Source organism: Tachysurus fulvidraco, chromosome 26 (genome assembly GCF_022655615.1).
Source record: "Tachysurus fulvidraco isolate hzauxx_2018 chromosome 26, HZAU_PFXX_2.0, whole genome shotgun sequence".
Classification (NCBI taxonomy): Eukaryota; Metazoa; Chordata; class Actinopteri; order Siluriformes; family Bagridae; genus Tachysurus; species Tachysurus fulvidraco.
The window spans coordinates 1,113,167-1,139,519 of NC_062543.1; the positions used below are offsets into that span (position 1 = coordinate 1,113,167).

General features: G+C 40.9%; 1 protein-coding gene across 3 annotated transcripts in view; it reads left to right on the forward strand.

The window, feature by feature from the left end:
- Positions 1–11,262: 11,262 nt before the first annotated feature.
- gpsm1b (G protein signaling modulator 1b) overlaps positions 11,263–26,353 on the forward strand; it is a 30,117-nt gene continuing 15,026 nt past the window's right edge. The window contains exons 1-4 of one of the 3 annotated variants that reach the window (XM_047809335.1): positions 11,263–11,490; positions 22,999–23,220; positions 23,557–23,692; positions 25,074–25,216. In XM_047809335.1, coding sequence (XP_047665291.1) covers positions 11,453–11,490; positions 22,999–23,220; positions 23,557–23,692; positions 25,074–25,216 — 539 coding nt within the window. In that variant the 5' untranslated portion in view covers positions 11,263–11,452. Of the gene's footprint in view, positions 11,491–20,766; positions 21,075–22,998; positions 23,221–23,556; positions 23,693–25,073; positions 25,217–26,353 lie in introns of those variants that run through there. The other 2 variants (XM_047809334.1, XM_047809333.1) reach the window with 2 other exon arrangements.

The following is a 26,353-nucleotide window of genomic DNA, read 5'->3' on the forward strand; positions in this document are numbered from 1 at the left end:
TTATAAGGACAGAATTTTATTCCAGACTAATTAGAATGAATTAGAGGGACATATTAAACTCAGATAAATGTCACCTATAAATATGAACGCTTATATAATATTAAATGCATATATTGTGGAAAATATAGTTAACATAAAAAAAAGAAAAGCTGGATTTTTTTTTAACAAAACCCCCCAAAAAACACATGTACACAAACTGACATATTTATATTTACATCAACCGATACAAGCACATGTGTAAATGGACGTCTGGATGAGAACCTTGCGATTACTCACGAGTGAAGTTTGTCACATTTCTGTACACACAACTTACTGAAATATATACCGAGATTTATTTATACATTTATTGTGTACTTTTCATGTTTAACGTCTCAGACAAAATCAGTCCACTTCCTGTGGCCCAGATTCCACCCGAGAGCCGATCGTCTGATTCTCACGTTTCACTATTGCTTGTAAACTTCATCTTTTCCTTCTTTTCCAGGTGATTATTTGAGGGGCTCCGGAGCTCAACTTCAGCCTCCTCTAATGATGGATGAAATGACTCTGGTGCAAAATTAATGTATTTATTATTTGTAATTTATCCAGTTATTAATCACGCGCGGTGTCGGCGTGCCTCGGACAAATGGGCTGTCATGAAGAGCACGAGGGTCAGGTGTTTAAAAGCTTGCATTTATCATGGTGTCATGATTACACGTCATTACCGCTGAGCTGGTCTTGATTAGAAAACAATTCATTGGGCTTTCTGCAAATCATACAGGTTGTAAGTGCAACTCACCATCGCTGAGCTGATATTTGTCTTTTTTTTTTTCTTGCACCATTTCGCTGGAATTGTTTTCATCAGCGAGTTACTGCCATTATCCTTTCAGCGCCTTCAGAGGACCTTCGCTGAGTCAAGACAGCAGAAGATGAATGAACCCTAGTGTGTGTGTTTGTGTGTGTGTGTGTGTGTGTGTGTGAGAACTGGGACACTGTATGTTTTTTTTTCACTTCTCTACCCACCTCTGTTTCTTTCTTTCCAGAAGCAGCAGGATTTAGAAATCATGGATAAGAGACTGATGACCTCCAGCCTGTAATCCTGCTGTCTCAGACTCATGACCCACTTTCTTGGAGGAACAGGAGGGCACTTGGGGGTTAACTGATGGGGGTTTATTGGGAGAATAAGCGGTTAGAGGGTAAGTGAGAGGGGAAATACAGAATGATTGGGGTAGCGGAGGTCAAGGTGTCTGAGACAAAAGGTCTGGGTGGACTCTTATTCACAAAAGAGACTCGAGCAGCTAAGAAAAGTGACACGGGTCACGTCCGAGTTCGTTCCTGCGTCTCGGTCATAATGGAAAGTTTGGATAAATAGCTACATCTTTATACTCTATAATATTTATACCACTGATATTCAGACAGTGGGGGCACAGTGGCTTAGTGGTTAGCACGTTTGCCTCACACATTCCCTTGTGTGTGGAGTTTGCATGTTCTCCCCGTGCCTCGGGGGTTTCCTCCGGGTCATTTGGTTTCCTCCCCCGGTCCAAAGACATGCATGGTAGGTTGATTGGCATCTCTGGAAAATTGTCCGTAGTGTGTGAGTGTGTAAGTGAATGAGAGTGTGTGTGTGATGGGTTGGCACTCCGTGCAGGGTGTATCCTGCCTCGATGCCCGATGACGCCTGAGATAGGCACAGGCTCCCCGTGACCCGAGAAGTTCGGATAAGCGGTAGGAAATGAATGAATGAATGAATGAATATTCAGACGGTGCTGTCCAGCTACAGATCCCAAGTTCATATTAATGCCCTGAGTTTCTATGGCAACAGCACGTAAGAAGATGTCTGTTTAACATTTAAAGAAGGAGTCTCTAGTGTTGGTGCTTTGTATCAGACAGTTTTCAGAATAAAATTCGTAATGTGCCGTTTGTTAATAATGTAAACATAATGGTTGTCAAATTGCTGAGGTGTAAGAGAAATAAAACAGGATGTGCTGTTAGAGGAACAGACCGACACAGAATGTACAGACATCTTCAGGACAGAGGAGTTTTGTGGTTTCTCGGTAACAGGACAAGCTGCGTTTTATGTTTTACTAACCTGGTGCTGCTAAATATGATACCAGGGACTTGTCTGTTTTAATGTAGAGAAACAGCTCATTCTGTGGTGAAGGAAACAAACAGTAAAATCATTAAACCAGTAAAAAGGAACTGCACAATTTTCAAAGACAAAGCCTATCAATGTATAAGATATAAATTAGATGTTCAGCCATTTTTAAAAATATTCTTGTTTGCCGTAACCCGACCGATCCTGTCAATTTAGGACCGACTCAGTAGTCCGACCGACTTGCCGGTTGTAAATTTGCGTTAAGACCGACCTTTTTCTTTTTACTCTTCAAACAACTAATACAAAAACAATAAAATAATATTAACGGGTTCGGGCACCATAACACATCTAAAAAATTCATTAAAACAGCTCGACACCGCTTTAACTTGGCACGAAGTTCCGGAAAAACTGTCAAGCATCAAAATAAGCTTGCAATGATGCGACCGAAGGCACGGGTTGAAGACCCAGTCAGTGACGTCACGATATGCTAATTTGTTTAAAGTCATACCTACGTAATCACCATCACCAAAATTGTACTTTTTTTTTTTTTAACATTGAAACTAGAAAAAAAAGACCTACCTACTGACCCTTTTTTTAAAAAAAAAATTTTTTTTTACTGTTACTGCAAACCAAAATATTTGTAAGGATGGCCTTAACGAGATGCTTAGCAGTGAACAGTACATAATAACTCAGCCGGTATAGTGTAACGTTTGTAAGAAAATTCAACTTTGTCCTCCTTTCTTTGATTAAGGATTCATGTGTAACAGTCACAACAAAGTTCTTAAAACCTCACCATAATCCACGTGATCCAGAAGGATAAAAAGCCGCACGCTTCATTTCCATAGCTTCATAAGAGCATTAGTTGATATTGCAGTGTTTTTTTCTTTGCCCACTGCTCATGCTGCTTTGTGTCAGAGACGTGTGCGGTCTTCCTTCGCTCTTTAACCTAATCCCAGGCAGACTTTAAGTGTCTGCTGTGGGGAAGAGGAGAAGGGGACACGGATGCTCCCTTAATCCGTTAACCCCTAGAATTAGGACAAAGTAGGCCAAGAAACAAGAGCGACAAATTCCACTTGAGCCCATGACATGTGTCCTACAGCTGACATCCTCCAAACCAACACAAATGTTAGGCTGCAGGAAGTTCTCTTCTTTTCTCAGTTCATCTTGTGTGAATGTTGTAACAACAAACATCAGTATGTTCATGCTGAAGAACGTTTGTACCAAGTGACTCGAGTTCTATTTGTCCGGACAGGTATAGAGTTGGCTTAGACAGGTAAAGTCTAGTTTTGGACAGTACAGAGATATTTTGAACAGGTGTAGCAGTGATTTATGGGATGTGATGTCATAGCTTAGTAGTTAAGGTGTTAGACTACTCATCAGAAGGTTGTGAGTTTGAATCCCAGGTCCACCAAGCTGACACTGTTGCACCCCTGAGCAAAGCCCTTAACTCTCAATTATTTAGTTTAAAAATAGATTAAATGTTAGTTGCTCTGGATAAAAGTGTCTGCTAAACATTGTAAATGTTTGGAGAGTAAATAATTGTTCTACATAGGGACGGAATTGGCTTGAAGAGTATAGAGATATTTTGAACAGGAGTTGAGTTTTTTGAACAGTATAGAGTTTAGAGTTGGGTTAAAGACTGTAGAGGTGTTTGAAGAGTATAAAGATGGTGCTGACTCTTACAGATTTGGAATGAAGAGTATAGAGTTGATTTGAAAAGAATTGAATTGGTTTAGACACGTATAGAGTTGTTTCAGGGGTATAGACTTGGGTCGTAGGTTGTAGAGTCGATTGAAGTGTATAGAGTTAGTTAGACGAGTATAGAGTTGGTTTAGACACATTTAGAGTTGTTTTGACGAGTGTAGACAGAACATGGACAGAAACAGTGCTGGTTTGGATCAGTACCAGGTCGGTTTGGACGGGTAACAGGTCTGGACGTGATCAGTGATGGCAGGACTTCCATCTGCTGAAACCTGAGTGTGTGGAAACTCTGGACAGCCACCCAGGTAACGGCAGTAACATGAGCCAGGTGAGCTCTCGCTGGCATCTGCTCCCCGATCACAGAAAACACACACACGGACACGCAGGACCAGCTGGACATGCAGGACAACACACACATACACACACACTCACACACATACGCACACGGACAGCCGCAGGTGAAAGGAACAGAATGAAGTCAGTTACGGATGATGATGATTTCTGGATGTTCATTCAGCATTGACTTAATTGTTAAAATAAAACATGACAGTAAAAAAGTCCACAAAACAAAACCACAAAAAAGTCAAAAAACAGAAAAACAGTTGTTCTTTTTTTTTTTTTTTTTTGGGAAAACTGAAAAAATGAAATTTTAAATATCTTTACTATCAAATTACTGCATGTTTCTCCATAAGACTAACAGACAGATTTGAAAAGGTCTAAAGCACCAATTGTATGCAAATGTCAGGGCAAAAAAACAAGTGATGGTTGGAAAGCAATAACAAGAAACCAAAAGCAGTTTGGAAGCATTATTATAAAATAAACTGATCTTATTGTCCACTGAAATCTCTTGTCATGGCTGAGACAAATAACAACCAGCTGAAGATTTAATTATTGTTCTGGGTTTCGGAGCTGTGAGAATTAAGAGCTTCTAACAGAGCACCAGAAGATCTGAAAAAATGGAGGGATGACGATTATGACGGATTATTCTCTCTCTCTCTCTCTCTCTCTCTCTCTCTCTCTCTCTCTCTCTCTCTCTCTCTCTCTCTCCCTCCCTCCCCCCTCTCTCTGCCACTCTCTCTCTCCTCTTTTTATTATTGATTATTTTGTGTGGAATAGATTCCAAGATACTCTTCAAGGTGCAGGTATGTGTCGCTCTTTCACTTGATGAATTTATCCAAATTGTTTAATGAGGAGATGTTTAGTTTGAGATTATGAAGTTTATAATTGATATGTTTTTCATTCACTCATTCATTCATTTTCTACCGCTTATCCGAACTTCTCAGGTCACGGGGAGCCTGTGCCTATCTCAGGCGTCATCGGGCATCGAGGCAGGATACACCCTGGACGGAGTGCCAACCCATCACAGGGCACACACACTCTCATTCACTCACACACTCACACACTACGGACAATTTTCCAGAGATGCCAATCAACCTACCATGCATGTCTTTGGACCGGGGGAGGAAACCGGAGTACCCGGAGGAAACCCCCGAGGCACGGGGAGAACATGCAAACTCCACACACACAAGGCGGAGGCGGGAATGGAACCCCCAACCTTTGAGGTGTGAGGCGAACATGCTAACCACTAAGCCACCGTGCGCCCGTTGATATGTAATGTTTAATCATTAAATCGATCTTGTTATCTAATCCCAGGTCATTGTGTTTATTTAAATGTTTTTATATCATTTAACACTTATCGGTAAAAAATTGGGTTGAAACTCCATCCTCAGTATAAACGGTAGACAGGCTTATGGTCCTGTACACATATTTATTTTTCTTTTATTTCTCTAAACTCATTGGTCAGAAGGTGCAATAATATTATACACGATACAAACATTCGAATTAAACCTGCATGATCAGTACCACAGACAGATGGTGCTTGTTTTCTAAGAGGACACACGGTTTAAAAATAAATAAATAAATAAATAAATTCAGTTGTCCATTTGTAAATCTCCAAGCAGATTACTGAAATCTGATTTTGTCTTCGTTCTTTCTTTATAATAAGCCGCCGAGCTCCAGCTCGAGGATTAAAACCTGCACAACATTTAAAGGAACAGTTGAGGAAAAAAATTAAAATACAGCCTGCACAAATTCCTTCTTACCCCAAATTCAGCTGCTAAGATATGACGTGGTTGATGTGCAAATCATCCATCACCTCTTACACAGAGCTCTGCTTTCACACCGTAAGCCACACCCCTACTGAATATAATACTGAACTATGTGATAACATAGTGTGATGTGTGTACGTTGCACCATGCTAAACCGGTAGCCATAAGCTTCCATTATATTTTAGCAACATTAGCATTGTGGCTCTGAAGGAGCAAATCAAAAGCGTCTCTGTTGTCCGACGGCTCTGAATAATTATTGGTTTTAAATAATAATAATAACAATAATAATAATAATAATGTCTGAAGATTCATATTTCATTAATCACAAACGTTTCTAAGCCGTCCTGATCCTCTCTGTCACAAGCTAGAGAGATTAAAGGGAAAGAGTATACTCATTGTTTCTTTATGATCAGGTCAAAGGTTTTATAAGAACCTGAGGGAGGTGGACTGATGAACTGGGGTCGAAAGGTCAATGACATTAAACATCAGACGTCTCAAAATCCTCAGCTGGTCTGGTCAAAAAGCATGTAATGTTCCTCTGACCACAAATCGTGCACTAAGAAAACAATGCTAATGTTGCTAAACAATTATGGATGCTTACAGCTACCAGTTTATCATGCTGTCAGTCTCAGGTTTTGGGCATGGCCTAAACTATACATTTCAGATCCCTCAGGTCGCTTCAACACAAGCTTTTATTTTGGAAACTAATGTCCTATGACTTCAAGATGAAATAGGTGATTTTTAAGCAAAGCTTCAAGTGTTGTGTGCATGAAGTATTCAACATTCAACACTTTTTCTTCCTCTTGGAGTAAGAACACAACTCACACTGTTTATACTCCACAATGGCATAGAACAGCACTTGCAATTTGGGATGCACCTTCTACCTAATCTATGGCCAACAAACAAACAAACAAAAATGTCTTTCTTTTTAAACTGAGATGATTAAAACTACCTAATTGCACCTTTAACACTCAGGTGTAAAGTGCTAATGTGATAGCTGCACGTGTCCCTTATGTTGTCCTGAGCCTCAAACCTCAAAGTGCACAAATAAGAAGTGAATTTTACACATCAATCCTTGGCTCATCGCGCCCTCTGGTGGTGAACTAGAAAATCACAGCTATTTATATCATATTTCTTACTGTTTGTCTTTTAAACGCTATACTTTATCATTTTATGGTAAATTGCTATCATGTCTGTTAGCAGACTTAGCTTAGCAGTTAGCATTTATTTTCTTAAAGTTCTTTTGTTTTCTAAAAGTCGTGTGTTATTTAACTGAACACTGAAAACAAACTAGGCTATAAAATACACTTAGTATTAGGCCACTTTTTTAGGAACACCCGTACACCTGCCGTTTCATGAGCTAGCTGTGCAACATTAGCTGTGCAGACACAGGACAAGAGCTTCAGTTAATGTTAACGTTATAATATTTTGGTGTTAATTACTTTTATTATGGAAAAGGAGATAGATATTTCGATATCGGATAACACACTGCTCATTTAATTTGCTGGTTCAGTTTGGAAACTGCGGTAAATTTCTAACATGTCGTTTAGTGGACTTAGATTAGCGGTTAGCATTTTTTCTCCGTAAAGTTATTTTTTTTTCTTAAAAATAACAGTGTGAAGTTTATTGTTTTCCTAACATCATTTTAAAAATGTTCTGCAAACACACAACAAATACACTCAGTATCAGGCCATTTTATTAGGAACACATGTACATCTTGACAAGAGCTTCAGTTAATTTTCATCAATCAGAATGAAGATAAAGTCTGATCTCTGTGACTTGAACCATAGTATGGATGTTAGTTATTAGAGGGTTTGAGTTGAGTTTTTCTGGAAAAAAAATCTCCTGCTGTGCTTAAAACAAACAAGAACAAGGAAGGAAAAAACAAAAAGGAAGACATTAAAATCAGTACTAGCTCATATAATCACTCTCTATACTCATGGTGAACAGAAAAGCATCTCAGAACACAATAAATCAAAGTTTGAGGTGGAGGAGCTACAAGAGCTGAACACCACACCAGGTTCCTCACCTGTCGGGCAAGAACATGAACCTGAGGCGATTATGATCATGCTGTAGCTCCTCCACCTCTAGCTTTTATTAACCGATTAGAGAACTGCACAAATGTTCAGGTGTACAGGTGTTCGTAATACTACTACTACTACTACTACTACTACTACTACTACTACTACTAATAATAATAATAACTATATATATAATACATTAAAATAAATAATAAATAAATAAAACATTTTTATTTGCAAGATTGTTACATTTACATTTGGCGGTATGGCTCTGTTCTGAATTCCCCATCCTTTTCATGAGCTCCATGAAAGCTAGTCAGGGAACAGCAGCAGCTTCTGGAGACAATCTCCCATTTAAAACTGGGAAAGGAGCAAAAAATCCCCCCATTTAAAACATCAGTGCCCCTGCATCAGTGACAACAGAATGACACTGATTAAGTTCATCAAAGGTTCAAGGAGGAGCTAGAGGAGGAGGTGGGTTGCAGCAATGCAGAGGAAACAGCCAAGCAGGCAGACTGAAATGCCTTTAAATAGGGCGCCCTGTTTGAAAGGGACCAATGCGCTTAGGAATCAGATCAGCTGATGGAGCTGGGTTAGACAATTATTTGACAATCAGCTGATAGCAGAGCTTGACTATGTGGCCTGCCTGAACTGACGCTGATCGCTATATTTCTCTGTCCATTAGAGGGCAGCAGATAGTTAGATTTGCTGCCATCGCGAAGGTTCTCACACTCAGCAGGACCATAAACAAGCAGCTGTTGTTTGGTGAAGTTCTGCGTGAACATCATATCATGTTGTAGTGTCTAAACGCACTCTTTTCCTCCTTCTAGTCATCTCTGAGCTACGAATTCATAAAATCATGGTACTGCTTTTCTTTTCTCCCCCCAGTGATGTTCTTCAACAAAGGCCAGCTTAAAAAAAATGTAAATCCAGTCCAGGATCTTGAAGAAAGAAGAGAAAAAAAGAGATATGTTTCTGCAGAAATCACCAAGTGCACTCAACAGGCCATCACCAAACCACAGCTGTGTGCGTGTGTGTGTGTGTGTGTGTGTGTGTGTGTGTGTGTGTGTGTGTGTGTGTGTGTGTGCGTGCACACAAAGTGCTGAACAATGCTGAAGCAAAAACAATGTGGGTTTGTTAACCAGAAAAACTCAACACTCAACTCACTCAACTACAGTAAAGACCAAACATCAAGACGAAACACCAGAAAAACACAAACACACAATGAAAAGCTTTAACTTTTTACTCAGTTGCACATTATTAACCCTAAAGTCTTACAAACATATTTATGTTGTAATTTTTTTATTTTACGTATGTTTTATTTTAACAAAATGTAGATTTATTTATCTTGCTAATATACTCCAGTTTGCAGGAATTCCACGCTTCCTATAGCCTGTAATGAGTGTCTGGATTCTGGATGAATGTACTTTGGACCATTCCTCCTTACAAAACATACAAAAACAAGGTTTGATGGTTGCCGAGCTCGGACGGCCCGCTTCAAATCACCCCACAGATCACCCCAATGATATTGTTATGACCAGATAACTCGATCTTTGTTTCATCACTCCACAGCACCTTATTCTAAAATGAAGCCGGCTCGTCCTAATGTGCGTTTGCAGACCTCAAGTGACTCCGATTGAGGCATTTGTGCAGAAAAGGTTTATTTCGCATCGCTCTCCCGTACAGCTTCACCTTGTGAACGATGCACAGTGACACCATCTACAGCACGTTGATGTTGTGGGTCTTGTAGGAGGTGGTCTGTGGGCTGTTTGTGACCGTTCTCACCATCCTGCCACTTCTGGCCTTAACAAGAACTGTTCCTGTGGTCTTCCATTTCCTCACTATGTTCCTCACAGTGACACTGACAGCTTATATCTCTGTGATAACTTTTTGTAACCTTCCCCTAAACCATAATGCTGAACAATCTTTGTTTTCAGGTCATTTTAGAGTTGTTTTAATGCCTCCATGTTGCCACTCTTCAGAGGAGAGTCAAAGAGAACAACAACCTGCAATCGGCCACCTTAAATACCTTTTCTCATGATCAGATGCACCTGTCTATGACGTTCAAGGCTTAATGAGCCACCAAACCAATTGTGTGTTCCAATTAATCAGTGCTAAGTAGTTACAGGTATTCAAACCAACAAAATGGCAAGGGTGCCCAAATTTATGCAACTGCCTACAGTAATTTTGTTTTTATGCACATTGCACATTTTCTCTTAATCCTCATTTCACTACTGAAATATAACTTTAGTGTCCTTCAGTTATTAAATAGATCAAAAATTAAATTGATGATCCAAACACCCAAATATTAATTCGTTCATTCGTTCATTTATTTTCTACCGCTTTTATCCGAACTACCTCGGGTCACGGGGAGCCTGTGCCAATCTCAGGCGTCATCGGGCATCGAGGCAGGATACACCCTGGATGGAGTGCCAACCCATCACAGGGCACACACACACTCTCATTCACTCACACATACACACTACGGACAATTTCCCAGAGATGCCGATCAACCTACCATGCATGTCTTTGGACAGGGGGAGGAAACCGGAGTACCCGGAGGAAACCCCCGAGGCACGAGGAGAACATGCAAACTCCACAAACACAAGGCGGAGGCGGGAATCGAATTCCCGACCCTGGAGGTGTGAGGCGAACGTGATAACCACTAAGCCCCCGTAACCCCCCCCACCCCCCGTGCAGACTTTAACTTGTTTAAAGGGAAGCAGAGCTCTGTGTCTCCTGATGCTGTGAGCAGCCATGTTGATGCTTCAGGAGGAGATTTCTTTGTGTTGTTTTGTTTTTATCCTAGTGACAAAAACACTTTGTTGAAGGAAATGTCTATTTTTTTCTGTACTAATCACACATGCTGACTGAAAATCACTGGAGTTTTCCTTTAATAGCTGTCACACTCGGTCGGAGGGCGAGAACCACATCGTTTTACACTTCCAACACTTTTCCTCTCACTGTGTGATACAGGACACTGATACAACTGACAGCTGCTTAGATTAATCAGCAATCGAGAGAGAGAGAGAGAGAGAGAGAGAGAGAGAGAGAGAGAGAGAGAGAGAGAGAGAGAGAGAGAGAGAGAGAGAGAGAGAAGAATGTTTGGTGTTGAGACCCAGCATGACTCATTGTGAAGGGGGAAAAAAAAGAAGCACGTGTTCACTCGTATGTAAGCAGCATGTATTGAGAGATGATACTGGTGGAAGATGTGAGTGACGTTTCACATGAAGTGTGTTAAAATGCACAGGTTGTGAATGTAATGCACTTCCTGCTCGGTGATGTCACAGAGCAGGGTGGGGCTTTTCTTTTTATGGTTTATTTGCTCAGCAGCTCACTTCCTCAGTAGCTGCCATTGTAAGTAGGAGGGCGCTTGTATAAGTGTGTGTGAGAGAGGGAGAGAGCGTGCACTTAAAGACACACACACACACACACACACACACACACACACACACACACACACACACACACACACACACACGCACATTAGTGCAAGGTTGAAGCTGCTAGAGATCAGCGTACGGGCTCCACAAGCCCACGAGCTCACCAGCATGGACCAGGATCTGGCGAGCAAAAGGCTCCACTCGAGGTAGGACATGAAATGACGGGGGATGGGTGGACAGCCAGAGTGGGTAAAGAACGACAAGGTCTAAAGAACAGCGAGAAACAGATGGAAGGGGTCGATGAAGAAGTGTCTGGGTGGGGAAGAGACGCTCACTGAGGAGATTAGGCGTCTCACAGAGGCATACAGCTGTGCACAGAAAAAAGGACACGAGCTCCAGAAAGAAAAAAAAAATCAGGATTTTCTTTAAGCTGTGGTTCGAATTGCTTGTTATTTTTTTTTCTCCTTCTTTTTCTTTCTGCATACGTGTCGTTCAGCTGAGCTGCTTCAGCACTGCCTTGCTGTCTCGTGTAGCTATTTCCTCCTCGCTTCTCGGCTTCTTCCTGGCAGTCAGGTGTGGTGAAAGAATTTCAGTTACGAAAGCTTCAGAAGTCTCAGGGTCAGATTTTACCTGACAAACACAATCCACAGCTCACGGACGCTCACACTGCCACAACATACAGTATGTGTTTAGAACTACGATTCGGTTTCTATAAAATTTAGAAAGGATATGTTTAGGGTTGAAGGCCAGGGATTAGTCATCATATCTCCGCTTATGAAATGAACTCGTGTTTTGTTGAAAGTTTGTAGGTTCTTAGGAAATTCGGTTTGTTAACGGTGAATGTTAGGAGACTTAAATAACAATTCGTAAATTGACGTCGTTATGATTTTGTGTGATCGTGGAATACACTGTGGTGTAACGGGAGTTTTTGAACCTCGTTGCTGTTTCTCAGGTGATGTTTGATTCGACTTTACAGCTAAACACCATGTGACAGAATTAGTATGTATCTCAAAAATTTGCTCGTAACTCAAGGCAAAAAAATTCGGTCGAATCACAGCTCGTATCTCAAAAAATCCGTATGTCAAAGCGCTCGTATCTCAAGGTATCAGTGTATTTAGTTTACTAACAACTAACACACTATTCCACAATGTTCCACATCTCTCTCTTTTTTTTATATATAGCGTTCGCACAGATGTTGCGTTAACGTTGCGTCGATGCTCGGCTTGTTTCTTGTTGTTTTTTGCTGTATTTCTTTTGGTGTTTTGCATAAACATTCACCTGTAACAGCTGACTATGTTACTATGTTACTACGCTATGAGTAAATTGTAATATCAGCTGATATTACGAGTGAAACAAGCATTGCAAAATAAAAAAGATCGAATCGGGAAAAAATGTAGATTGTGTAAAAGTGCACAAATATATGTTACAACAATCTTTTAAGTTTTGGGAACTTTTTATGTGACGTTTTATTTAACCTTCAAATCTTACTGCAAATTTGCTCTGACTTTCCAGCTAAGGTTATCGAAATCTTCAGCACGTATTCAACTTCCCTTAATGTTTAAATCTAAAAATAATCAACATTTTGGTTGCAAATTGACAGAAAATTCTTATAAATATTATATGGAATCTTTTTTTCTGAGCTCACAGAGAACACAAGCTATTATAAAGAGGATTGTTATCTAAGACATTTAAAGATTTAAGGACTCTAACATTAACATTTCCATGATGGTTCCTACGGTTTAGACTATTTAAACATCTCATTAGTTTTTCTGGACTGTTACTAGCATAACTAGCATCGGACGTACCGAATGCTAATGACGTATCAGGAACCGAATCAGGCTTTTACTGTAAAATATTACCGATGTTATCTAATGGGATGTACGATTAAGCATTCTTCTCTTATCTGATAAACATGTGATTCTGAGCGACTCTTCTCCATGTGCTTGGTGCTGCGTCTCCTCTCAGGTCCTATAGGAGCTTTACTAATCCACATGAACAGGCCTTTTGTCTCGTGTGTGTTTGGCTTTTATCTCAGACCTTCAACATTTACATTTAGATTTATTCATCTGGCAGGAGCTTTAATCCACGTGCAACAAATGAATCAGAATCCAAGCCACAGAGCTGAGAGCACATCAGGGCGAAATTTTCAGCTTTCTGGCAACCCGGATATTTAACTATCTTATTTTTTTAGCATACGGTGAACTTTTGATATTTACGATATGTTGTGTTTGACATCCCTTCGGCACAATCTTTTTATTTTATCTTTTTATTTGATTAAAATAACATTAATTTCCAACTACATATGTTTTTTGTAAATCTGGGTTGTACAAAAGGGAGCCAAGGTAATAACTATCAGCTAACTTGGCCTACTAACTTAGCCTAAGCTAACAGTTAGCTAACTGTTAGCTTATTTGACTCGTTGTTAGTGCCTATTTTTAAAAAAATCCTGATTTATCTGTTGTTACTAACAAATTATGTAAGATTTGTCTACGGATAACCTGGCTAGCTAAGTCTCTTGATGCTAGCTAGACAGCTAATTTAACATCAGCATTAATATGTTGTAGCTCTGTTACTAAATATCACAAAATATAAAATAATGGTTAAAGGCTAGGTGTGAAATCTAATAATGTAATGCCACATAAACAACTAAATCACAGTGCATTATCAAAATTCTTTCGTACTGTAATGTTTCAGAATCTTTTTTTAATTCATTTTTCCACAATATTTTTGTTTGTAAATGAGAAAAGAAACCCAACAATAACACACGCTCTAATGAAAGCCACTGCTGAGACATTACCCTGTGGGAGGCTTTCATAAAAGGGTGCCAAAATATTCGGTACATCAGTTTTGGATACAAAGCGAGCTTTATTTTCGAATAATTGCTAAGTAAATGATGTGGCCATGTGCTGAAAATGATAAATGGCCGTGATATAAGACTGCGGCGGAAAGAAAAGGAGTGGGAAGTGCTTTTAGGTCACTGAGAAGAGAAAGAATGAAAAAAAAGAAGAGAAAAAACAACCAAAGGGGAAAAAAAAAACATTTTTTAGAGTTTCTCTCTGGTTTCCTTGACAACTGGACTTCATTGCCTTCATTTAGGTTTGGATTAAAGCTCTGAACGCCTCACTGTAACTCCACGTAGCAGAAAGCAGAGGCTGAATATCACAAGGGTCAGACAGCCTTTAAAAACGTTTTATATAAAAGCCGTTTAAAAAAAAAAGGAATGCAGAAAGGTCGACGTGACAGAACTTTATTGCAAGAACCAGGTCCCAAATGTCTTTTTTTCTGCTTTCCACTTCCAGTTTCCTGAGTTCTTTAATTTCCTGTAGAATCTTTTACATGCTGCGTTCGCCTATGATGGTCCTTTAGCGAGTTAGCTAGCTAGCATGTACGGTAAGGACAACTGCGGTGTAGCTCAGTTAAATACAATTTACTTTTAAACTTAGCTAATAATTAGAGTTATTTTCTCTTATTTTCTCTTGTGTCTTGAGAAGCATGCAATCGTGATATAACCAAGCCTGTCAGCTAACTTGCTAATGATCAAGCATCGCGTTAGTTCAGGCAGGCCACGTAGTAAGACACATCAGCTGCTAATCAGCTGTCCTCGAAACGCACCAATCCTGCACGACCTCCCCGCCTTTAAATCCTCGCCACGAGCCGCTCCTACTGTACGCATCTCTGCTGCTGCGATCCAACACCCTCCTCCATCCCCGACTCCTCCGGATAGAACGTTGCCAGCGCCGATCGAATCCTTTGCTTATTCGCCCCCCCCCCTTCATTAACACCCCCCCCCCCCAAAAAAAAAAAAAAAAACAACAACCACGTAATAAGCTAGTCGCGCGTCGCGCAATCTCGGTTCTGATTCCGCCTGTAGGGGGTTTATTCATTCCCCAGCGCTGCCTCCCCGCCCCATCCATGGACCGGTGTGTGGGAGAAAATTCTTGCAGAACAGAACCATCCCACCAACACTAACTGTATGCTCGCAATAACCTTTATTGATGAAGTGGTCCTGACTGAAATGCTAATTCTGTTGCGGATGTGTTTGTCGACCGTGTAGCACATAGTGTTTTGTTTGATTTTGAGTTTGTGAATTGTGCAGTATATTAACTTTTGGCTGTTGAGTTCAATTATTCATAGAAACCCCCGAATCTAAAGATGTTCTCAAACCGAACTGTGAACAAATCTACATTTTTAAAAATCCACAATAACACATTTGGGCCCTGTGAGACCACAGGCCTGCTATTATGGTGTAATTGTTTCTGTCCTCGCTAATTACCAGTGTGTGCTGTGCTCTCCGTGAAGGAATGACCACAGGCACGTCTCCTGTCCTGCCAGTGAGGCCACCAGAGCGGTCAAATCCCAATGCCAGTCCTGGAAGCTGGAGTTCAGCCCAGTTTTTGTGGTTTGTTCTGTATCACTGACTGAACCTGAAATTTACTGGGTCTCTGAGCAGGAACGTCACAGAAACCTTCCAGACTTCGAACGTTCCTCACACATACTGTACAGTATCCATCTGAAATATTGTAAAAGATCCGGTCTAGTATTTAAACCAAATCCTTTTTAAGCTAACAAAGACGTTTCGAGTGATTTTTCGCTCGAGTCTACACGCTTACATTCACACACTGCATCTAAACCTTTAGTAAAGAAGTCATCACGTTGTCACGACCGTAGCATGCAAATGAAAAGGACGTTCCAACCAGGAAGTCCGATGTGAATGAGGAAGTGAAAGGGAAGTAATGATAAAAGAATTTACTGTTAGCTCGAGCTCATTTTTGGAATACAAGCAGCTGTAAAGTTTGGGGTTTGGTTTTGGTTTTGAGGAATAATATCAGGTTGGGTTTTTCCAGAAGAATGCAGTAGAACCTTTTAAGGAAGCTAGCCTATAATTATGTAAAAGAACCATTTGGAGTGCCGCTTCTTTAAATGTACATAATGCCTTACATAGATGATCTAGCAAGACAATTTGGAAAAGAATAAAAATCCTAAAATGTTTGACATCGTTCCCCAAACCGAGCCGAGTTCTTCTAGCCGTCTGCTTTCTAAAAATAAACTCGAGAGACTGCACAACACACTCGGTTGACCTTAGTGGTTGATTTAATTCCTGCAGGTTCCGTCTCGTCTATCGTCTGATCGATTGCCGTTTGTGCCGTTGAGATGTTTACAAGAGTTCGCTCAGTATTACATAATCCTGATTTAAGAGGTCAAAGTACACTCAGATAATCAACATCATGACTCAAACTCGTGTTTAAACTGGAGTTGTGGTGGATGAATTAATGCTAGAAACTCACTCTTTGGAAAACGAGTCCTGCTTTTCATCCGTTCTTCTCCTCGAGTCTCTGCTGGCACTCTGCTATGCGAGCAGATTTATTTTATTTGGCCGCACTGCTCGAATCCTTGGCTTTGTTTTCGTCTAGACTGAGCTACGTTTATCCAGCAACGTGCGGCGCTCTGGTTAGATCGGTTTTCCTTCAGGTGTCTCTCTGGAAAGGTTCCTCGTAGCAGAACGTCTCCCTATCAGTTAATACATTTACAACTGCTAACGATACAAATTCGACAAGTGGATTATTTGCTAGCTTTTCATTAAACCAGGCATGTTGTGCTAGTTAGCGAGTGCTATGTTATATCCTCAGCGCTTTCACCTATTTGGACAGAGACGACTCCAATCACGCACCAGACGTTTTAACTTCCAGGCCAAACCTGTGGCTCTTTACTGTTATTTACTAATTACTGTAACTGGTGGCTGAAATATTTACTGTAAGCTCTAATTGTTCTTTATAATTAATTAAAAGGTTTACTGTAAAAAATTACAATTTTATTTTATTCATCACACCGCTGTATTTAAAATGGTAAGAATAAAAATATAACTAGAATGACTTGAATCACAAGCAAAGGGAAACAATATATAGGAAATATAAAAAAAATCTTTACACGTGAATGTGAATAGAGATATTTTAATATATTAGCATATTACTGGTGTTGAAAGTATTTTCATTGGTATAGGGCAAGTCGTGGCCTAATGGTTAGAGACTCTGAATCGTAACCCTAAGGTTGTGGGTTCGAGTCTCGGGCCGGCCGCGACCGAGGTGCCCTTGAGCAAGGCACCGAACCCCCCAACTGCTCCCCGGGCGCCGCAGCATGAATGGCTGCCCACTGCTCCGGGTGTGTGTTCACGGTGTGTGTGTGTGTTCACTGCTGTGTGTGTGTTCACGGTGTGTGTGTGCACTTTGGATGGGTCAAATGCAGAGAACAAATTCTGAGTATGGGTCACCGTACTTAGCCGTACGTCACGTCACTTATTATTATAAAGATTGAAGCTAAACTGAATAATGTAGTGGAAAGTTAACACACGATGGTTGTCTATGTTAAAATAATGACACAGAGGAACATCGAGGAAACACGATTAAGTCGCGTTAACTAGCTATCCTAAGAAAAGGGATGCAACCGAGCTAACTGTGAGAAGGGATACAAAGCTAAAAAAAGTGTTACTGAGATCCACTTATAACAAACATGTTACTCTATATAACACTTGATGTCACAGGAATTACCCATGATGCACCGTCATTACAGTTAAACTCTGTCTGATTATATGCCACTAATTTACTACACTAAGGGTTAAAAGTGTGAAGTTCACCCTCGAGAACACTTTGTTAAAGATTCATTGAGGTCTCGACCTTCTGCTGAATTGAATGATACACGTTTGTGACCTGCTGTGAGGAAGCTCGTCATCACGACCAGACGCTAGACTGCCTCACGTTTGCTACTAGCGTTCAGATCAAACGGCTTGAATGTCAAGAAAAACGCAGCCTCTCTGAGATCCGGAGAGAATTATACAGAGATTAAAAAGAGTTTAAAGAGTCCAGGAGTCTGTTAGCAGGGGCTGTGATCTGCTAATCGTCTAGAAAGAGGCGATATGTTCACCATGGAAGAAGCGACATCAAGAAAAGGAGTGTGTTATGTGATTAATACCAAGGGTGTCCAACAAGCTGAACAACCGATAGTGGATCTGGGACCCTGATTTACTTTGTGTTTCAGTAATTGCATAAATGAAGCTACGTGAACTTTTGAGGAAGAGGAAAAAAATAAATATCTCCGGATAATCTTAGTTCCTGATACTACACTCCTGATAAAAACAGTTTCAAGCTAATCTAATCTCTGCTATTGATTTACTCACACAGAGCCGTTCTTCAGATATATATATACGGAAAAACCCCTCCGAATTACATACTCACTGAAGCTACAGGATGTGGCTCTCTGGAAAGGTCACCCTATCTGGTAGTAAAATACTACTGCAAGCTGCTCCCTTGAGAAGATTTTGCCAAAACAAATGACAACAAAATTAGATGTGAAGAGAGTGAACAGATGACCTGTATAACACCCTGATAAGACAAAACTTAAACAAAGAAATGTATAAACAAATAAACAAAACACAAAAATCTGCTGTGAGTCATTAGCGTACTGTCATGAGTTCACTCGTGCCCCTTTTCCCACCGAGGCAGTTCGAGTGCAGGTTCGGAGCCTAATTTAGAACCGGTTCTTTCTGTTTCGACCGCCAAAGCACAGGCTCCGAACCAGGAAAAGTTGTTCTTAAGTAGCACCAAAACGTTGCTGGTCTAGACTTAAGAACCGCTTGCGTCAGGAGCTGTGGGCGGGGCTACTGTTAGCGCATTTGATAATGTACCTTAAGTATACTAATGTTTAATACACTTTTACTTTACCGCGATATGATACATTATCAGCACACATGATAGTAGGTAGCTACATGCTAAGGCTAACTTTTTTTCTGTGTCAATGATAAAATAACGTTATGTACTTTATCGGTCACAACCTCCGTTTATACAGATTACACGGAGCCGCACGTACACGTTTTATTCGCCGCGTTTGGATGCCGATGTAGGTTCGCAAAGCCATGAGCATTAACAGTAAAGCGACATCCGCCATTGTTGTTGTGTTTGTGTTTGTCGCTGCTGCGCTAACGTCGCTGGGACACGTGACACGTATACAGTGACGTCATACTCGGCTCTGTGATGCTCTCTATCCGGTGGAAAGGCAAACCGGTTCTTAGAAGGTTCGCCAGTGGAACCGACTCTGAACCAGCACCAGCGCTAGCTCTGAACCAGCACCCGGTTCTTTTTGGTGGAAAAGAGGCATCGGTCTGCAACCGGTTAAAGATGCAAATTCCCATCATCGAACATTTAGCTTTTTGTCAGATTGTCTAATGTCTAATGCTTACTCTCTTTTCCTTTCCCTTCTCTATCTCCTGACAAACACGGCGTTCCGAGACTTCTTTTGTACCGTGAAGCGATTTGCATGTGAATTTTTTTCCCACAATATTTTCTATTCATCCTTTTCCTGTCCTAAGACAAACATGTCAAACAGACAGAGCGTGGTAATGCACAACCTTGTGTAGACCTTCTTATTAAAGCAGGATCTGTGAATTCAACAGATTTCCTTTCATCTAACATCACTCAACATCCACAGCTCCCCCGCTGAACAAATCAAACGAAGAACACTCTCTGCAGTCGACCGTTAAATCTCCGATACGATGTCCTCTGAGTCTCCAGCTTTGTTAATGATTTAGAGTCTTAAATAGCCTTCTGCAGCAAAGCAGCCGGTAAGTAATCAGTAGAAGACCCTGTCGGCAAGTCGCCGAGTTCATCTAGGAGATGGAGGTGGAGGTGGAGGTGGAGGTACAGGCATCAAGGACAAATTATTCACCATTGATCGGTGAACTGCCGAGCAGGTTTACTTCAGGATTCTGTGTAAGGATGTTCGGATTGACGGATGACCGACGAAGAGAATCGCAAGAAAGGAAGTCTTTATAATGCGTTTACTAATTTGGTGCTGCATAAAAAAGAATCGGATGACAGAAGGATTGATGTGGGGTTGCACCATCATGCCCTTCTCCTAGGTCCTAGGAGTTCTTAACTGAATATCAGTCAGTATCAGCAGGTGCCGGATTAGCCGAGTGTCCAAATCTCCAGGTGTCCTCAGAGCATCGGCAGTGCACTGGGGAAATAAAACAGATTGTCTCTCTCTCTCTCTCTCTCTCTCTCTCTCTCTCTCTCTCTCTCTCTCTCTCTCTCTCTCTCTCTCTCACTCTCTCTCTCTCTCTCTCCCTCTCACTATGACAGAGAGGAAGGATTTGTCATCACTCGCTCGTTGTCTTCAGACCGATCGGTTGGTTTGTCAGAGACCGAGATTTAACTTTGCGAATCATCCACATATGAGCGGACTTGGATTCTATGGGACTCGGATTCTATGGGACGATCAGATCTCGCTTGCATTGGACAGATCATTCGGATCTTCTCAAGAACCCGTAAAAAAGCTCTTCATGCTCTTAAACTGATTTCCAACCTGTTGAAAAGTCGTACTTGTTTTGCTCACTGCAATCTTTAAGTGCACAGTGAGTAAACTCTTCTAACATGACCTAAAGGAACTGTGTGTCTTAGAGAGTCTTGTCTCGTTATGTCCATGTCCTGAGATAATTCTCTTCAAGCTTGTGATGGTTGTGATTTTCTGTTGAACTCTAAAACATCTAGTCTTGTGACAACATTTGACAAACACCAAACCATCGAAACAAGTTTCTTTACGAGTCACTGTGAGCTTTCCATCTGTGATCATTAAACTCTCAGGACGATCCCATCATGTCTGCTGGAGCTTGTCCCCTGAGTGGGGCTCAGATCGCTTTGTGTAGACTCGTCCATCGTGGACCGAGACCTCAGGTCACGCTGAAACCTCTACAAACCGAGTTGGAGCTGTATGTGGAAAAGACTCGGGCTAAACAGAAACAAAGGTACGAGTAAGACTTGTTTCAAGCCTCAAGCTTCCTGTACTTTTTCAGTTTAATTTTATCGCTATTATTACCGATGCAGACAGAATCGGATCTCTAAATGCTACTTTGAATTCGAATGCACTTTAAGATGATCAGATAGTGTGATCTGATCAGATCATTTTAATCTGCTGCAGATTTCAGTATTCGGATCTCGGATTTCTGGTGGCATTAATGCGTTATTTTGTTGAAGACACTTAAACGGTAATCTCAGTTAGACAATATAAAAATGTTCCTGTTTATTAATACAGGTTTTAATAAGTGGCTTCAGGGTCGGGGGTTCGATTCCCACCTCCACCTTATGTGTGTGGAGTTTGCATGTTCTCCCCGTGCCTCGGGGGTTTCCTCCGGTTACTCCGGTTTCCTCCCCTGGTCCAAAGACATGCATGGTAGGTTGATTGGCATCTCTGGAAAATTGTCCGTAGTGTGTGAGTGTGTGAGTGAATGAGAGTGTGTGTGTGTGCCCTGTGATGGGTTGGCACTCCATCCAGGGTGTATCCTGCCTCGATGCCCGATGACGCCTGAGATAGGCGAGAAGTTCAGATAAGCGGTTTGAAAAGACCTGTGGACAGGAACGATGATGGAATGATTAATGATTACTGAGGGACCGGGAACTAGCTAATTTGGAAATTTTGCATATCGTGCAGGGCTTCCAGAACATGTACAGTATGTGGCGATGAGAAAAGGTCAAATCTAAGTATAAACACAAAGGGTAAGATTAGATCGTATCATTTTTTTTATTCAGATGATGCAATAATTGCATCTCTCAGTGACTCATTCCCTCTTCATTCAAGCCCAGGAATGACCTTTGTTTTAGAAATTCAGACTACAGTCATTTTGTTTCCTTTTCTTTTCCTTTCCTCTCTCTCTCTCTCTCTCTCTCTCTCTCTCTCTCTCTCTCTCTCTCTCTCTCTCTCTCTCTCTCTCTCTCTTTTACACGTGCAATTTTTTTATTTATTCTTTGAATTTATTGCTTAAAAACGTCTAATCTACAATACAGAACAGTGTGTATAAAATATATATTTATTGCCGATAATATCCTAAACAAAATATTTTGCAGAAATCTGTATCGCAGTATTGTTTTGCTTCAAATCTTTAATGCACAGCGTCAGAGAATTCAGTATACTTTTAGAAATGAGTCAATTAACCAGTTCTGAGATATCAGGATTGGAAGAGTGTACAAACTTTTGCACACCACACAGTAAATAAATATCTGCAGTGATTGTGTTTTAAGAGATCCTTCAAAATGCTTTTTTTTTTCTTTTGGCCAGGCAGGGGTGCACATACTTTTGCATACAACTGTAGTCATGTTTCAGTGAGGATCTGTATTATAGTTCTTCTAGTTCTTTAAGGAGTCACTGCATACGTACAGTATGGGTTCTTACCTGTGAAGAACTGTGAGCTACGTTGTGTTTCACAAGAACCTGTAGTTCTAGTTTAGGTTCTTCTGGAGCAACAAACAGTCAACACAGCTGCAGGATTTCTTTCCAGCCAATCAGGAGCCACACTTGATGCTGCTTGTGTAATCAGGTGATTAATCTACGACTTCAGACAACGAGTAATCCTGGCTCCTGATTGGCTGGATTGAAAACCTGCAGCGACAGTTACAGTAGATCCCAGAAATGTTCAGAACGGTTCAGAGAGAATTTGTAAATTGAATAAAAAGACATGCATGGAAAAAAAAGTTATCGTTACTATAGCAACAGCTCATTCACAGGGACCTGTACCGCTGACATTCTACTTTATAAATGTATCTTAAAAAGTGACGGAATGACGGAAAAGTTTATATAGTGTTTCTGGAAAGGGCTTCGGTTGTCAGCGCTTTGTAGCTAAAGGAGTAAATCTGTAATCTTTCTGACTACAAACTCTGTGGTTTTTTTTTGCTCAGGATGGAGGCGTCTTGTTTGGAGCTGGCTTTAGAAGGCGAGCGTCTGTGCAAAGCCGGAGATTTCAAAGGTGGCACGGCGTTCTTCGAGGCCGCGGTTCAGGTCGGAACGGACGACCTGAAGACCCTCAGTGCCATTTACAGCCAGCTGGGAAACGCTTACTTTTACCTCAAGGAGTACGGCAAAGCTCTGGAGTATCACGGACACGATCTTACGCTCGCCAGGTACCGACACTCGGCTAAACACAAAACAGTGTTTGTTTTTGTCTTGTTTTAACTTTCATTTTGTTCATTTTTATTGCGCTGTATAGAGTCCTCTAATGACACAAGGGTGACATTAATTTCCAAGTTCTTTGTTCATTAATTTCCAAGTTCTACCTCAGAAAAGGCATCATCAAAATCATCCTCATCATTAAGTTAAAGAACCTCGTCTGTTTTATGGATAGACATCTCAGTAATCGGTCGCGTTTGGAGAAACAGGTGAAAGTGACAGTGCTGTGTGTGTGTGTGTGTGTGTGTGTGTGTGTGTGTGTGTGTGTGTGTGTGTGTGTGTGTGTGCAGGACAATCGGGGACAGGATCGGGGAAGCCAAGGCGAGCGGGAACCTGGGGAACACGCTGAAGGTCCTCGGACGCTACGACGAGGCGGTGGTGTGCTGCCAGAGACATCTGGACATCTCGCAAGAGCAAGGAGATAAGGTACAAAACTCACACACCAAATAACCTAAACAGCACCAAAGATAAAAAATAACCCTCAGAGACAGAAAAGGTCCAGTTATGCTTTCCAACTTAACATCCCTTAACATCAACTGGGTCCGATTCTAATAAAATAACTAGTTATCGATTACAAAAAACTTATTAACTTTGAAAATCACTGGACTTTTTTTTTCTGTTATTATTTTAAGTAGTCTTTTGATATCGGATAATCTCATTTCTTTATACTTTAATATTTATAGATCAAATAGCATGCATATATAATTTTTAATATGATAATTTTGTTAACAAAGTAAAAATAACAACCATTTGTTTATTATCTTAAATTATTAAAACATTAAGGATAGTTGAGGGATTTTAACTGTATTTACGTTTTATTTATTTTTAATAAAAAAAAACTTCAAGTAAAAAGTTTCATTTGGTCCTCGGCCTTGCTTAAATAAGAATGTTAACATATTTGTTTAATTGTTTTTTTATATATTATTTTTAATTACAAAATCAAAATATGACATTTTTTATTGTTGGATTAGGACAAATTGTAATACAAAAATGTATTTTAAAATAAGTTCTTTTGACCTGCGGGTTCCTTTGTTTCGTGCTCCTGGAGACGGCTTAAAGACAGACGGCGGGTTCTTTCCTTTCTCACAGCGACATTATCACACAATCGATATAAAAATGTCAGCACATCGGCAGGCGGCGAACCAGAGAAGCTTTGCAAATTTAATCGCTCGTCTCCACGCGGTGCAGAAAACAGAGACCTGCTGCTTAAATCTGAACTTAAACTCGTCACAGACTTTTCTCTGTGCGCGCCCTCGGCCCTGAGTCTCCGAAAACCCTCCGCTTTCTCTAGCGCACTAATCTCTCAGAAAGTCTGGATTACCCTATATTGTGTGTCCTGGATTAGAGGATAGCGTACTAATGAAATCCCACAATGCACCACTGTAGCACCAGGTAATGCAACACCATGACAAACATCTTAACACCATATTTATTATATAGGCCACAAAAATACTTTCACAGCATTAAACATCTCACGATATGTCAACTGAGGGCGTGTTCCAAACCACACACCTGATATCATAACTACATACAAAAATCTTATTCCTCTATGGGTGTGTCTCAATCCACACTCTATAAACCATAAAGGGCACATAAACACCATCTCAAACCATGCTATAACCTTCACTCCACAGTGGGGTCTAAAGCAAGACCCTAAGCTCCACATAGGGTACGTGGTTGTGTCCCAAACCAGACTCAGACCAAGTAGATCTTGCATGATTGAACAAATCCTGGATCAGTGCAAATCTGTAATTATGTTTGTGTGTGTGTGTGTGTGTGTGTGTGTGTGTGTGTGTGTGTGTGTTAGGTTGGTGAGGCCCGGGCTCTGTACAACATTGGGAATGTTTTTCATGCTAAAGGGAAGCAGCAGTTATGGGGATGTTCTCAGGACCCAGGAGACCTGCCGAGTGACGTGAGGGACACGTTACAGAGAGCCACAGCTTTCTACGAGTGAGTCCACAATGTCAGCAACAACAATAACAACAACATCAACAACAACAACCTGCCATTTCTCACTCTCACTGATTTCACCATTTCTCATTTCTCTCTCTCATTTTCTACCGCTTTATCTGAACTACCTCGGGTCACGGGGAGCCTGTGCCTATCTCAGGCATCATCGGGCATCAAAACCTGCCATTTATTATTTATAATTTTACCCCAAACCTGCAGCCATACAGAATTTTCACGCTGAGCTTCTGTCTTATTTTATCGTATCACTTTGACATACAGGTGACTTTTTTGGGCTTGTTAATGAAATGTGAAGTCTCATGATGTTAAAAAGAGAGAAGAGACGATGGGGGTTGAGCGTGTTTACAGACGGAGCTCACGTACACACAGAGACACGACAGGTGGAGGGAAAGTGCGCAGCATAAACACTACTTAGTGGAGCGTAATATTCCACAGAGGTGCTGTTTGGTGTGAAAGCAGTCTGTATGAGAGCAACTCATGCAATACTGAGAGAGAGAGAGAGAGAGAGAGAGAGAGAGAGAGAGAGAGAGAGAGAGAGAGAGAGAGAGCACTAAAGGGAGAGAATGAGAGTTAAAGAGAGAGAGAGAGAGAGATAAAGAGAGAGCTAAAGAGAGAGAGAGAGATAAAGAGAGAGCTAAAGAGAGAGAGAGAGATAAAGAGAGAGCTAAAGAGAGAGAGAGAGCTAAAGAGAGAGAGGGAGAGATAAAGAGAGAGAGAACTAAAGAGAGAGAGAGAGAGATAAAGAGAGAGAGAAAGAGAGCTAAAAAGAGAGAGCTAAAGAGAGAGGGAGAGATAAAGAGAGAGTGAGAGATAAAGAGAGAGAGTGAGAGCTAAAGAGAGAGCTAAAGATAGAGAGAGAGAGATAAAGAGAGAGAGAAAGAGAGCTAAAGAGAGAGAGAGATAAAGAGAGTGAGAGTGAGAGCTAAAGAGAGAGCTAAAGAGAGAGAGGGAGATAAAGAGAGAGAGGGATAAAGAGAGAGATAAAGAGAAAGAGGGATAAAGAGAGAGAGAGAGAGAGAGAGAGAGAACACACCTGCGCTTTCAGTAGCGTGCTTATCTCTTCATCTCAACGATGAACTATGAAAAAAAAGAGACAGTAAAAGAGAAAAATAAAATCTG